Source organism: Scyliorhinus torazame, chromosome 4, assembly GCF_047496885.1.
Source record: "Scyliorhinus torazame isolate Kashiwa2021f chromosome 4, sScyTor2.1, whole genome shotgun sequence".
In the NCBI taxonomy this organism is placed as follows: Eukaryota; Metazoa; Chordata; class Chondrichthyes; order Carcharhiniformes; family Scyliorhinidae; genus Scyliorhinus; species Scyliorhinus torazame.
This window is the reverse complement of record NC_092710.1, coordinates 90826976-90841000: the sequence shown is the minus strand read 5'-3', so window position 1 is coordinate 90841000 and position 14025 is coordinate 90826976. Positions and strand designations below refer to the sequence as shown.

General features: G+C 47.3%; 1 protein-coding gene across 1 annotated transcript in view; it reads left to right on the top strand.

Annotated features, from left to right (window-relative positions):
• Positions 1–14025, top strand: part of LOC140410345 (protein eyes shut homolog) — a 269054-nt gene that overhangs the window by 139784 nt on the left and 115245 nt on the right. Inside the window, exon 3 of the mRNA XM_072498353.1 lies at positions 12893–13075. Within this exon, the coding sequence (XP_072354454.1) occupies positions 12893–13075 (183 nt within the window). The remainder of the gene's footprint in view (positions 1–12892; positions 13076–14025) is intronic.

Here is a 14025-nt window from a genome sequence, read left to right as displayed (position 1 = left end):
TCTCCCATCAATAAGTTGACCAAAGGTTTCAGGCTCCTTTTGTCTTCACAGACAGATCACCTTCATTGGCAGAAATGCAATGGGGCCTTTGTGCATGTCCTTGGAATTATTCCTGCCGGTTAGAAATTTGTTTTGTGTGAGTCGTAGCCAGTCATGGCTTCAGTCATGTAAAGCCTTTGTCCAGTATAGTTTTTAAAATGAAATATAATTTATAAATCAGCCAGGATGATATCGATATCTACACATTAACCCCACCTATCCTTTTTGGCTGCCAAGGGTAATTTTGCATAGCCAATCCACCTAACCTGCACATCTTTGGACTGTGGGAGGAAACCGGAGCACCCGGAAGAAACTCATGCAGACACGGGGAGAACGTGCAGACTCCGCACAGATAGTGACCCAAGCCGGGAATCAAACCTGGGACCCTGGAGCTGTGAAGCAACTGTGCCAACCACTGTGCTACCGTGCCGCCCTGCTGTCAATAAATCCACCCCATGCATGAATCCACCCCGCGCCATCGGAAATCCTATGGCAGGGATGGGCTAGGCAGGACCGGAAGATCTCACCATCGTGAAAAATCGGAAGATCTCGTCCATTATTTCATGACTTCTTGGCATAACATTTGGAAGAATCTGAACTGGAGAGGGTGCTGAGCAGATTTGTCAGAACAGTAGCAGGAATAATGAACTTTAAAGACTCTGGAGGATTTGGGGGTTGTTCTTCTAAGAGCTTGGGTGATCAAGGAGAGGTGATAAAATTGTGAAGAGTTTTGAACTTTAATGGTCAGTGTTTCTAGGCACTGTTTTTCACATTTAAAATGTAAATAAAGAAGAAATTGTCTGCAAGAGGGTCAGTAAGCAGAAGATACAAGGTGAAGCTGACTTTCAAAAGAACCATGATGATTTTTACACAGAAAATTGTTACAATCTGGAACACTCTTCCTGAAAGGGTGATGGAAGCAAATGCAAATTCAATAATTATTTTCAAAAGGAAATTGGGGCTGGATTCTTTGGTCCGGAGACTAAGTACTACAACCGGAGTTGACACTCTCGCTAGGTGCGCTGGCCAGGAGAAATTCAGGTAATGCAAATAGGCTGGCAGGCTGCCCACACGTGTGGGTTTCCTTCGGGTGCTCCGGTTTCCTCCCACAGTCCAAAGATGTGCAAGTTAGGTGGATTGGCCAGGATAAAAAGCCCTTGGTGTCAAAAACGTTTAGGGAGGGTTACTGGGTTATGGGGATAGGGTGGAGGTGTAGGCTTAAGTGGGGGCCCTTTCCAAGGGCCGGTGCAGACTTGATGGGCCGAATGGCCTTCTTCTGACTTGTAAATTTTATGCAGCCTGAGCAATTCATGGCTCGATTCATGGGGTCTGATTTTCTGGGGTCGAGATTCGCATTAATATCCTGACAAGCTGGAGCAGCCTTTAAGCGCTCCACTCTACACAGACTGTTAATCCAGTCAAGAGGATGGCCAGATGAAGACCTGATCCAAGGCTCCAGGAGTCGGAGATTGACAGAATGCTGGACGCCATTGAAGAGAGGAGTGACACCCTTTTCAACAGGGTGGGGTGGAGACTGAAGCCTGCGTTTGTGTTCTGTGTTATGACCATGATAATGATGCACACAGAGCAACTAGTTGTTTGACTAGAAAGGTGATTTATTAACAAACATGTGGAAAGATAACTAATAAACTATAATACAGATAATGGCTACTAAATGAATTCAGTGAATTCTCCTGGAGCTGCTCTAAGTGCGACTATTCTCTTATACAACTTACTATCAACTGGTCGGGGTCTCAAGTCACATGGTGGATCTCTATCACCACCTGCTGGTCGGAGGTCATAACAAGAACTATATACATTTATAAACAACTATATACATTGATGTGTACATGCATATCACCACAACCCCCTTCCTTTGGAAGAATTAACACATACGAATGTGACTTTGCTTAACACAACATGACATGCTTGATAACTTTAAACATGTACTGTACACAATTTATTCCAAGTTCAATCTGTCAGGTTTACAACATAATCTGGTTGATCTCCTGAGCGATGGCTGAATTGGCGATCGTGTTCCACCTTCATTTGTTGCTGGAATTTCTACTTGTTCCACATTCACTGCTGTGGTGCTTCTTTGATCACTGGCTCTGATGGGTGGTCTGGTATCTTCTTCAAGTGTTTTGGGATTAGATACCATCTCTTCTGCTGGACTCAACACAAAAGGACGTTGCTCTTTCAACAGCGTTCTTCGGTTTCTTCGCAAGACTGAACCATCCTCAGTCAGAACCAGAAATGAATGTGGACCTGCCTGTTGCAGTACCTTTGCCAGCCATCACCATCCATTGCCATTGGCATCCTCGAGGCTGGCAGTATCACCTGGATGCAGTGGTTGGAGCTTCCTTGTGGATTTATCGTAGAACCCTTTCTGCCTCCCCTTTTGAAGAAGCAGTTTCTGCTCTAATCCTCAATCCACAGGGTGAGTTGCAATGGAAGGCAGGGTCGTTCGCAGCTGTCATTCATTAGCAGCTGTGCTGGTGACAGCCCATTGACAAATGGTGCCGAATGATAGCTCAGAAGCAACAGATAGATATCTTCCTGGCTGCTTTTTTTAGCAGCTGCTTAATAATGTGCACACCCTTTCCTGCCTTCCAATTTAACTGGGGATATAGATATCTATATATCTATAATCATAGTGAGGGGCAAATTTAGTCCTCTCATAATTTTCAAAACAGGGACCATTGTCAGACATAACAATACTTGGTATGCCATGCCGGGCAAAAATCTCTTTAGCATGTTGGATGACACACTGAGCAGTCGAGCTCGCCAGCTGTGCTACCTCCGGGTAATTAGAGAAGGAGTCAATAACTAAAAGATAGTCGTTTCCATTGAAGTGAAAAAGATCCATGCTCACCTTTGCCACAGACTTGTGATGATTTCGCCCATGTGCATCGGCTCTTTGCTTTGCTTACAGTGGAACTTCTGACATGTGTCACAATTGTCGACCATGCCTACAATGTCTTGGGTGATGCCTGGCCAATAAATTGTATCCCTTGCCCTGCGCTTGCACTTCTCAATGCCCAGGTGCACTTCATGGAGCTTCCTGAGCATGAGTGGCTTCAAGGAATGCGGAATCGCAATCCTGTGCTGTCGCAATAGAAATCCATTCGCCTCACTCGACTCTGCCCTCACATTGTAGTAACCCGAGCAGGAACCCTTAGGCCATCCCTCTCGGAGACACTTGATTACCTTTTGTAGTACCATGTCCTTGGCTGTTTCTTCCTTTAGTAGGCGCGACCTCTGAAGACTGGAAGAGACGCAGTGATGGGATTGACATGTAGTTGCTCATCCTCATCAACCAGGTGTACTTCTTTAATGCCTGTGGCTCTAGAAAGCGTGTCAGCGACAGCCAGATGCTTGCCTAGTGTGTAGATCAGGGTAAAGCATCATGTACTGGATTCTCGGGGACACCTGGCACAAATTCTTCTGCAAATGGGTACAAGTGGCCTGTGGTCAGTCTCCACAAGAAACATCGGAAGACCATACACGGAATCTTGAAACCCGTGACCAAACCAAGGCATTATTTTTCAATTTGCGCAAACCTGGTTCCATCTCGGACATTACTCTGGGTGCGTATGCCACCGGCAGCCAGCTGTCGTCTGCACCCTGTTGCAGCAACACCGCTCCTTGGCCATCCTCATGAATCGTTCAAAATTTTGGTATTTTTTGGCAGGTCAAAAAACACTGGGACTGGCGCTGTCATCAGCGAGATACACAATGCTTGCCCTCCTGCTCATGTCTGGGAGACCATTGGAATACTGCATCTTTTTTTATTGAATCTCGTAGTTGAGAAGTTTTAGAGTCCAGGTTGGGAATAAACTTGCCAACAAATTTGATAATCCCTAGTATCCGTAGCGGCACGATAGCCCAATGGTTAGCACTGTTGCTTCACAGCGCCACGGTCCCAGGTTCGATTCCCGGTGGATCATTGTCTGTGCAGAGTCTGCACGTTCTTCCTGTTTCTGCGTGGGCTTCCTCCGGGTGCTCAAGTTTCCTCCCAAAAGACCTGCTGTTAGGTGAATTGGACATTATGAATTCTCCCTCAGTGTATCCAAATAGGCACCGGAATGTGAGGACTGGGGGATTTTCACAGTAACTTCATTGCAGTGTTAAGCCTACTTGTGACAATAATAAACATTATTATTATTGTTAGGATGCCTTTTTTATCTGTGGGACGTGGCATTGTCAAAATGGCCTTTACTTTTCGTTATCCAGCTGCGCGCCATGTGCCGAGAACCTGCCCTCCAAGAAGGTAATACTATCAGCCCTGATGTGACTTTTTTTTATCCGTTGAAGGACTCGGAGAAGCCTTCTGCCATGCTCGTCGCATGTGGACCCCCAGATCATTATATCATCGGCATTACGCCTGGTAACCCTTCAAGTACGTGCTCCATGGCACGATGGAAAATTTCAGATGCCAAAATTATGCCGAATGGCATCCTCAGGAAGCAGTAGTGCCCGAAGGGTGCGTTAAACATGCACAACCTTATGCTTGCCTTGTCCAGCTTGAACTGCCAGAAACCTTGTGACGCATCCAACTTACTGAAATATGTTGCTCCAGCCATCTTGCTCATTATTTCTTCCGAATTCGGTACAGGATCGTGCTCCCTTCTGATTTTCAGGTTCAGGTCTTTGGGGTCCTAGCATATCCGCAGGTCATTATTCCTCTTTTTAATGCACACCATAGAGTTAACCCAGTCGGCAGGTTCCTCTATACGCCTGATGACTCCTAGAGCCATCATTCTGCCTAACTCGGCCTTCAGTTTGTCCTTCAGTGGAGCAGGTACACGTGTTGGTGCGTGTATGACTGGCTTCACATTCTCCTTCCATTGGATGTGGTACGTAAATGGCAGAGTGCCAAAGCCTTGAAATATTTCCATCAAGCCCATTCTGGCGGATTCCACGGATACATAAGAACATAAGAACTAGGAGCAGGAGCAGGCCACCTGGCCCCTCGAGCCTGCTCCGCCATTCAATGAGATCATGGCTAATCTTTTGTGGACTCAGCTCCACTTTCTGGCTCGATAACCATAACCCTTAATCCCTTTATTCTTCAAAAAACTATCTATCTTTATCTTTAAAACATTTAATGAAGGAGCCTCAACTGCTTCACTGGGCAAGGAATTCCATAGATTCACAACCCTTTGGGTGAAGAAGTTCCTCCTAAACTCAGTCCTAAATCTACTTCCCCTTATTTTGAGGCTATGCTCCCTTGTTCTGCTTTCACCCGCCAGTGGAAACAACCTGCCCTTCATAATTTTATATGTTTCTATAAGATCCCCCCTCATCCTTCTAAATTCTAACGAGTACCAGTCTACTCAACCTCTCCTCATAATCCAACCCCTTCAGCTCTGGGATTAACCTAGTGAATCTACTCTGCACACACTCCAGCATCAATACGTCCTTTCTCACGTAAGGAGACCAAAACTGAACACAATACTCCAGGTGTGGCCTCACTAACACCTTATACAATTGCAGCATAACCTCCCTAGTCTTAAACTCCATCCCTCTAGCAATGAAGGACAAAATTCCATTAGCCTTCTTAATCACCTGTTGCACCTGTAAACCAACTTTTTGCGACTCATACACTAGCACACCCAGGCCTCTCTGCACAGCAGCATGTTTTAATATTTTATCATTTAAATAATAATCTCTTTTGTTGTTATTCCTACCAAAATGGATAACCTCACATTTGTCAACATTGTATTCCATCTGCCAGACCCTAGCCCATTCACTTAGCCTATCCAATTCCCTCTGCAGACTTCCAGTATCCTCTGCACTTTGTGCTTTACCACTCATCTTAGTATCGTCTGCAAACTTGGACACATTGCCCTTGGTCCCCAACTCCAAATCATCTATGTAAATTGTGAACAATTGTGGGCCCAACACTGACCCCTAAGGGACACCACTAGCTACTGATTGCCAACCAGAGAAACACCCATTAATCTCCACTCTTTGCTTTCTATTAATTAACCAATCCTCTATCCATGCTACTAGTTTCCCCTTAATGCCATGCATCTTTATCTTATGCAGCAACCTTTTGTGTGGTACCTTGTCAAAGGCTTTCTGGAAATCCAGATATACCACATCCATTGGCTCCCCGTTATCTACCGCACTGGTAATGTACTCAAAAAATTCCACTAAATTAGTTAGGCACGTGTTGGCATGGTGCCATGCTTTCTGCAGTGTACACCCGCTTGACGAGCCCAAGCTCTTCACACGTTTCCACTCCTATGATCAATTCGCACTCTGGCTCCACTATGGAAAATGTGATCATACACGTGCTGTCCTTGACAGTTACTGCAAGTTCACATGCTCCTATCATTGTGATCTGAAGACCATTATAGGCCTTCAGTATTGTGATCTGAAGACCATTATAGGCCTTCAGTAGCATGATCTTCGAACCATTTTCAGATGTCCTGTGTCGAGCGTGCATTTGGTTATCGTTCCATTAACCATCAACGGAATTGACCATCTATGTTCTCTGGTCTTCGCATCCGCATCACTATGGCTACAAATGATGAAGAAAAATTTGCCATTTTGGCTGGCCGGACTATTCATGTCCTCCGTCGAAATCATGTTCACGGCAGCCAGGTCATCGACGCATATCTCATTATCTACACTAACCGGTCCTGTTTGGTCAACTGTTGGACGTGAGGGACATCGCCTAACAAAGGGCACGATTCTCCGACGCCGGGTCGGAGAATCGCCGGGGGCTGGCGTGAATCCCGCCCCCGCCGTGTCCCGAATTCTCCGCCACCAGAGATTCGGCGGGGGCAGGAATCGCGCCGCGCCAGTCGGCTGAAATCGCGCCGGTCGGCGGGACCACCCCCGGCGATTCTCCGGTCCGCGATGGGCCAAAGTCCCGTCGCTGTCAACCCACGCCAGCCGGCGTGGATTGAACCATCTTTCGAACAGCGGGACAAGGCGGCGCGGGCGGGCTCCGGGGTCCTGGAGGGGGCGCGGGGCGATCTGGCTACAGGAGGTGCCCCCACGGTGGCCTGTCCCGCGATTGGTGCACACCGATCCGCCGGCGGGCCTGTGCCGTGGGGGCACTCTTTTCCTTCCGCCTTCGCCATGGTCTTCACTATGGCGGAGGCGGAAGAGACCCCCTCCACTGCGCATGCGCGGGGATGCCGTGAGCTGCCGCTGACGCTCTCGCGCATGCGTCGCACGGCAAAGTCATTTCCGTGCCAGCTGGCGGGGCGCCAAAGGCCTTTCCCGCCAGCCGGCGGGGCAAAAATCACTCCGGCGCAGGCCTAGCCCCTCAAGGTGAGGGCTCGGCCCCTCAGGATGCGGAGAATTCCGCACCTTTGGGGCGGCGCAATGATGGACTGATTCGTGCCGTTTTTGGTGCCGGTCAGCGGACATCACGCCGATTGCGTAGAATCCCGCCCCCTGTGATTCTTTCTGCCACACTTGTAACAGACCTTTCCAAGTGTGGGACATTTCTGTGGCAAATGTTGATTGCCACATTTCGGACACAAAATGCGGATTGGGTGTCGGCCGCTCAAAATGGCCGCTGCACTGCGACCACATTTCCTTTGTGACTGCTTCACAGTGCTTATGGTGCTGGCGTCGTCTTCCCAATAGGCGCCATAAGGTTGCAGGTTGAGCGTACTGATCTACTAATCAACAGATTTGCTTGCTTTTTGGGTACGCGTGCAAAACATAAAACGTTCAAACGTTTCATTTTTCTTTGGAGAGCAATGCCAAAAGAAGATGAATGACCTCCTTCGAGCAGCTCAGGTGAGTCACCACCTCTGTGACCCTGGCATCACTCCCATCCCTCACATTAGCCCCCAACCCCCTTGAGGCCAACAACACTCCACCTGCCTGCATCCTGCTTACAACCCACCTTCTTGAACGAGTACTTTTCTTCTGTATTTACAAATGAGAGGGGCCATATTGTTGGAGAGGACAGTGTGAAACAGATTAGTAAGCTCGAGGAAATACTTGTTAGGAAGGAAGATGTGTTGGGCATTTTTAAAAACTTGAGGATAGACAAGTCTCCCGGGCCTGACAGGATATATCCAAGGATTCTATGGGAAGCAAGAGATGAAATTGCAGAGCCGTTGGCAATGATCTGTTCGTCTTCACTGTCAACAAGGGTGGTATCAGGGGATTGGAGAGTGGCGAATGTCGTGCCCCTGTTCAAAAAAGGGACGAGGGATAACCCTGGGAATTACAGGCCAGTTAGTCTTACTTCGGTGGTAGGCAAAGTCATGGAAAGGGTACTGAAGGATAGGATTTCTGAGCATCTGGATAGACACTGCTTGATTAGGGATAGTCAGCACGGATTTGTGAGGGGTAGGTCTTGCCTTACAAGTCTTATTGAATTCTTTGAGGAGGTGACCAAGCATGTGGATGAAGGTAAAGCAGTGGATGTAGTGTACATGGATTTTAGTAAGGCATTTGATAAAGTTCCCCATGGTAGGCTTCTGCAGAAAGTAAGGAGGCATGGGATAGTGGGAAATTTGGCCAGTTGGATAACGAACTGGCTAACCGATAAGTCAGAGAGTGGTGGTGGATGGCAAATATTCAGCCTGGATCCCAGTTACCAGTAGGGATCAGTTCTGGGTCCTCTGCTGTTTGTGATTTTCATTAATGACTTGGATGAGGGAGTTGAAGGGTGGGTCAGTAAATTTGCAGACGATACGAAGATTGGTGGCGTTGTGGATAGTGAGGAGGGCTGTTGTCGGCTGCAAAGAGACATAGATAGGATGCAGAGCTGGGCTGAGAAGTGGCAGATGGAGTTTAACCCTGAAAAGTGTGTGGTTGTCCATTTTGGAAGGACAAATATGAATGCGGAATACAGGGTTAACGGTAGAGTTCTTGGCAATGTGGAGGAGCAGAGAGATCTTGGGGTCTATGTTCATACATCTTTGGAAGTTGCCACTCAAGTGGATAGAGCTGTGAAGAAGGCCTATGGTGTGCTAGCGTTCATTAACAGAGGGATTGAATTTAAGAGCCGTGCGGTGATGATGCAGCTGTACAAAACTTTGGTAAGGCCACATTTGGAGTACTGTGTACAATTCTGGTCGCCTCATTTTAGGAAGGATGTGGAAGCTTTGGAAAAGGTGCAAAGGAGATTTACCAGGATGTTGCCTGGAATGGAGTGTAGGTCTTACGAGGAAAGGTTGAGGGTGCTAGGCCTTTTCTCATTAGAACGGAGAAGGATGAGGGGCGACTTGATAGAGGTTTATAAGATGATCACGGGAATAGATAGAGTAGACAGTCAGAGACATTTTCCCCGGGTGGAACAAACTATTACAAGGGGACATAAATTTAAGGTGAATGGTGGAAGATATAGGGGGGATGTCAGAGGTAGGTTCTTTACCCAGAGAGTAGTGGGGGCATGGAATGCACTGCCTGTGGAAGTAGTTGAGTCGGAAACATTAGGGGCCTTCAAGCAGCTATTGGATAGGTACATGGATTACGGTAAAATGATATAGTGTAGATTTATTTGTTCTTAAGGGCAGCACGGTAGCATTGTGGATAGCACAATTGCTTCACAGCTCCAGGGTCCCAGGTTCAGTTCCGGCTTGGGTCACTGTCTGTGCAGAGTCTGCACATCTTCCCCGTGTCTGCGTGGGTTTCCTCCGGGTGCTCCGGTTCCCTCCCACAGTCCAAAGATGTGCGGGTTAGGTGGATTGGCCATGATAAATTGCCCTTAGTGTCCAAAATTGCCCTTAGTGTTGGGTGGAGGTGTTGACTTTGGGTAGGGTGCTCTTTCCAAGAGCCGGTGCAAATTCAATGGGCCGAATGGCCTCCTTCTGCACTGTAAATTCTATGATAATCTATGATTAATCTAGGACAGAGGTTCGGCACAACATCGTGGGCCAAAGGGCCTGTTCTGTGCTGTATTTTTCTATGTTCTATGTTCTTCCAAGCAACCCCAACACATGTCCACTTTGGCCAGAAGCCTTGTACAAACATGCCACCAGCTACAGAAACACCTGTAAAATCCACCTCTCAATATCCCATTATATCCTTTCTGTGTCCAAAGGATAAGGCAGCCCATAATTGCAGGGAGGAGGCATCCCAGATATTCGGGTCCACATCCCTTCAGAGGAAAGGACCCTGCAACCCGCAGGGGAACCCAAGGAGAGGGGAGTGGCTGCGATGGATTTTGCGTGCCCCAGATCAGTGAGAGCCCAATGCAATGTAGATGCCCCTGCAGCAAGTGAGTCACCTCTCTCACACAGAGCAGTCCTTCCCAAGATCTCACCCAATCGGCAGAATTCTCTGCTCCTGAGACCTGGGGCGAAATTCTCCGTTATCAGCGCAAAGTCCGCCGATCGGCACAAAAAACGGCGCAAATCCGACTTGCGTCACGTTGGAAAAATAGGTCAAAAGTCTCCGGCCCGAAATGGGCTAGCAGCGACATGACGGGATCCGCACTTGCGCACGTGGTTCACGCCGAGCAGCGTCATACACGCCGCACGGCGTGACGGCTCATAAGGCCGCGCTGCTCCCCCCCAGCTGTGAGTTCAAATTCCACTCCACATTTCAGACTTGCGGTACTGTGGGTGTGCTGCACTGTCAGTGCTGTTGTTTTTTTAGCTGCGGATGTAACAATAAAAAAATGCCATGACAATATTTTGCAGAAGCTTTTATCCCTCAACCAAGAGCTAACAACAAATTATCTGGTCATTATCACATTTCAGTTTGTGAGAGTTTGCTGTGCATAAATTGGTTGCGGTGTTTCTTTGCAACAGTGACTACACTGCAATATACCACATTGGCGATGGAACACTCTGGGATGTCACGAGGATGTAAAAAAGCACTAAATAAATGCAAGTTCTTTCTACTTGATGAATTAAGTATAGGCCTATCATGCATTGCAGATTTAACTGATTCTGGAGGCCGGATTTTCATGGAAGAGGTGGCAAACTGAAGTTGGAAACATCCGGACTCTGCAGACCTGTCTCCTTTGAAAAGGACCCCTCCAGCCATATTTTCAAAGAACAATACGGCACAGGAACAGGTCCTTTGGCCCTCCAAACCTGTACCGGTCATGATACCACTCTTGGCCAAAACCCTCAGCACTCCCTTGTCCCGCATCCCTCCAAACCCATTTTTAAAAAAAAATAATATCTTTATTCTCCTTTTTCACATTTTCTGCCACATTTACACCCATCAACAATAAACAATAATCAGCAAGATATGTCAATCCCCATAATAACAACGATCCCATCCGCCCACCAACCCCCAAACCTCAGCCCACATGTTTACATAAACAAATGACAAAAAGGAATCAGGGATTACCCATCGTCACCCTTAATCTACACAGCCACCCTCCCCCCCCCACCCCACCCCCCACCCACCCCCCCAACTAATGTTCAATGTTATCCAGTTCTTGAAAGTGCATAATAAATAGTGGCCATGACTTGTAGAACCCCTCCGAGCTTCCCCTCAGTTCGAACTTAACCTTCTCAAGGGTCAAGTATTCCAACAGGTCCCACCGCCACGCCAGGGCACTGGGTGGAGAGACTGCTCTCCATCCCAGCAGGATCCTCCTTCGGGCGATCAACAAGGCGAAGGCTATGATATCTGCCTCCGCTCCCGTTTCCAACCCTGGCTGGTCCGACACCCCGAATATGGCCTCCTGGGGACCCGGGTCCAGTTTCACACGCACCACCTTGGAAATTACCCGAAACACCTCCTCCAAACCCAGTTTATCCATGTATTTGTCGAGATGCCTTTTGAACGCCATTAATGTATCTGCTTCCACAACCTCCCCTGGCAACGCGTTCCAGGCACTCACCATCCTCTGTGTAAAAAACCTGCCTCGCACATCTCCTCTAAACTTTGTCCCATGGACCTTAAACCAGACCAGGCAACATCTTGGTAAACCTCTTCTGCACCCTCTTCCAAAGCCTCCACATCCTTCTGGTAGTGTGGCGACCATAATTGTGTGCAATATTCCAAGTGCGGCCTTACAAAGGTACAGCAAGACATAGATAGGTTAGAGACTTGGGCAGAGAAATGGCAAATGGAGTTTAATCTGGATAAATGGTAAATCCCCCGTTGAACAAATCAGTGTTAATCACCTCAATTACTCCTTGTGACAGTTCCACATTCTCACCATGCTCTGGGAAAAGACTTGGAGGGGAATTTTAAGGACCTGTGAGAGGTGGAAAAGAGACTTAGGTATGGAATTCTGGAACTTAGTTAGCTGAAAGTATTGGTGGAGTGCTAGAAATCAAAGATGTGGAAGCCATCAGGATTGGAGGAATATCGATATCTCGGAAGGCAGCCAGGCTAGGGGAAGTTTTAGAGGTAAGAAGGGGAGAAGCAGGGAGGGATTTAAAAACAAGAATGAGAAGTTTAAAATCAAGATGTTGCTGGACTGGGAACCACCTGAGGGTGATGAGTGCATGGGACTTGGTGGGAGTTAAGATATGGTGTGGAATGTTACAGCCCCTCCCACCGCCTGGATCCTCCGATCCTACCAAAGTCAATGGACTGTTGGACGGCTCGCCACATTTTCCAGATCCGCCCACCACAACGGGGCAGTAAAATTGCACTCGTGGGCAGCAGAGAATGGATGAGCGCCAGTTTACTGAGAGTGAAAGATGGAAATTTAACAGAGTCCGTCTCCTCTTCATGAGAGTTGGGGCAATAGTTGGGATGGGGAAACTATCAGCAATGATTAATGTCAGTGTTTTATGGAATTTTCTTGTAGTTTGGGGAATGTTCCCCTTAAATCTTCTGAAAAAATGCCAGGTTTATTTCTTGAATAAGCTATGAAATCAACTTTATCACAGCACAAAAAACTGTTCACCAGCTCTTACAGATCAGTGTTGTCCTTTTGTTTGTTTTTCAGCTGTGAACATCACACACCCACTCTTCGGTGGGACGGATGAATTTGGTTTTACCTCCTTCCTGGCTTACTCAACCATCCAAAATATCAGCTTCTCTTATGAATTCAGACTAAAGTTTACCTTGGCAGATGGACACTCAGCCATCAAGGACAACCTCATCTTCTTCACCGGGCAAAATGGGCACGGTGAGGCTCACTGGGGCAGCCAGCAAGTTGGATTGATGTTTTGTTTGCCGTTCTCTTTGCCGAGCCTCCTGTTGCCTTGGGAAGGGAGTGCTGAGGTTTCTCCTCAAATCAATGTGGACCTTATGCTGATGATTCTCTCAGGGCGGTGTTAGGCGGTGTTGGGATATTGACCCAGCAATAGTGACAACGGGTCTCTGAGGATGAAGGTCAGCTTTTTATTGAAGCTAGTGGTTAGTTTTCTCGGTTGTCAGGCATTAAGTGCGTATTATATTTTATTAACAAATACAGAGAGCTTACAGCACAGAATCAGGCCATTTGGCCCAACTGGTCCACGCTGGTGTTTGTGCTCCACTCAATCCTTCTCCCACTCATTTTACGCCTAACCTCATCAGCCTTGTTTTCTTCTGGAGAAGAGTCATACAGACTCAAAATGTTAACTCTGTTTGTCTCTCCACTGATGCTGCCAGACCTGCTGAGTTTGACCAGCATTTCCTGTTTTGATTTATTATAGTTTTGACTTGTTGCCGAGCGTTAGTGAGGTTTTATTATTTTTTTAAGCCTTATTGAACCTTGTTTCCCTTTGACAGGTTTGAGATAGTCTGTATAGTTTAACTTCAAACCTTTTCTGAGGAACTATTTATAAAGGCCACAGGGCAAGCTTATGGTATTTAGGCCAGAGAATGTTCTGCTCCCAGCTCACCTGGAGCCTCTCGATCATCTGTCTACTGATGTGACAGTTTCGTCATAAATATTATCATCGTCTCATTAACACATCCATTAACCCTTTACCCTACAAGCGTAACTTTCCATTCTGTTCTCGATCATGTTTATCTAGATCCCCCGTTGAACAAATCAGTGTTAATCACCTCAATTACTCCTTGTGACAGTTCCACATTCTCACCATGCTCTGGGAAAAGACTTGGAGGGGAATGTAAATTACAGGGTGTTGC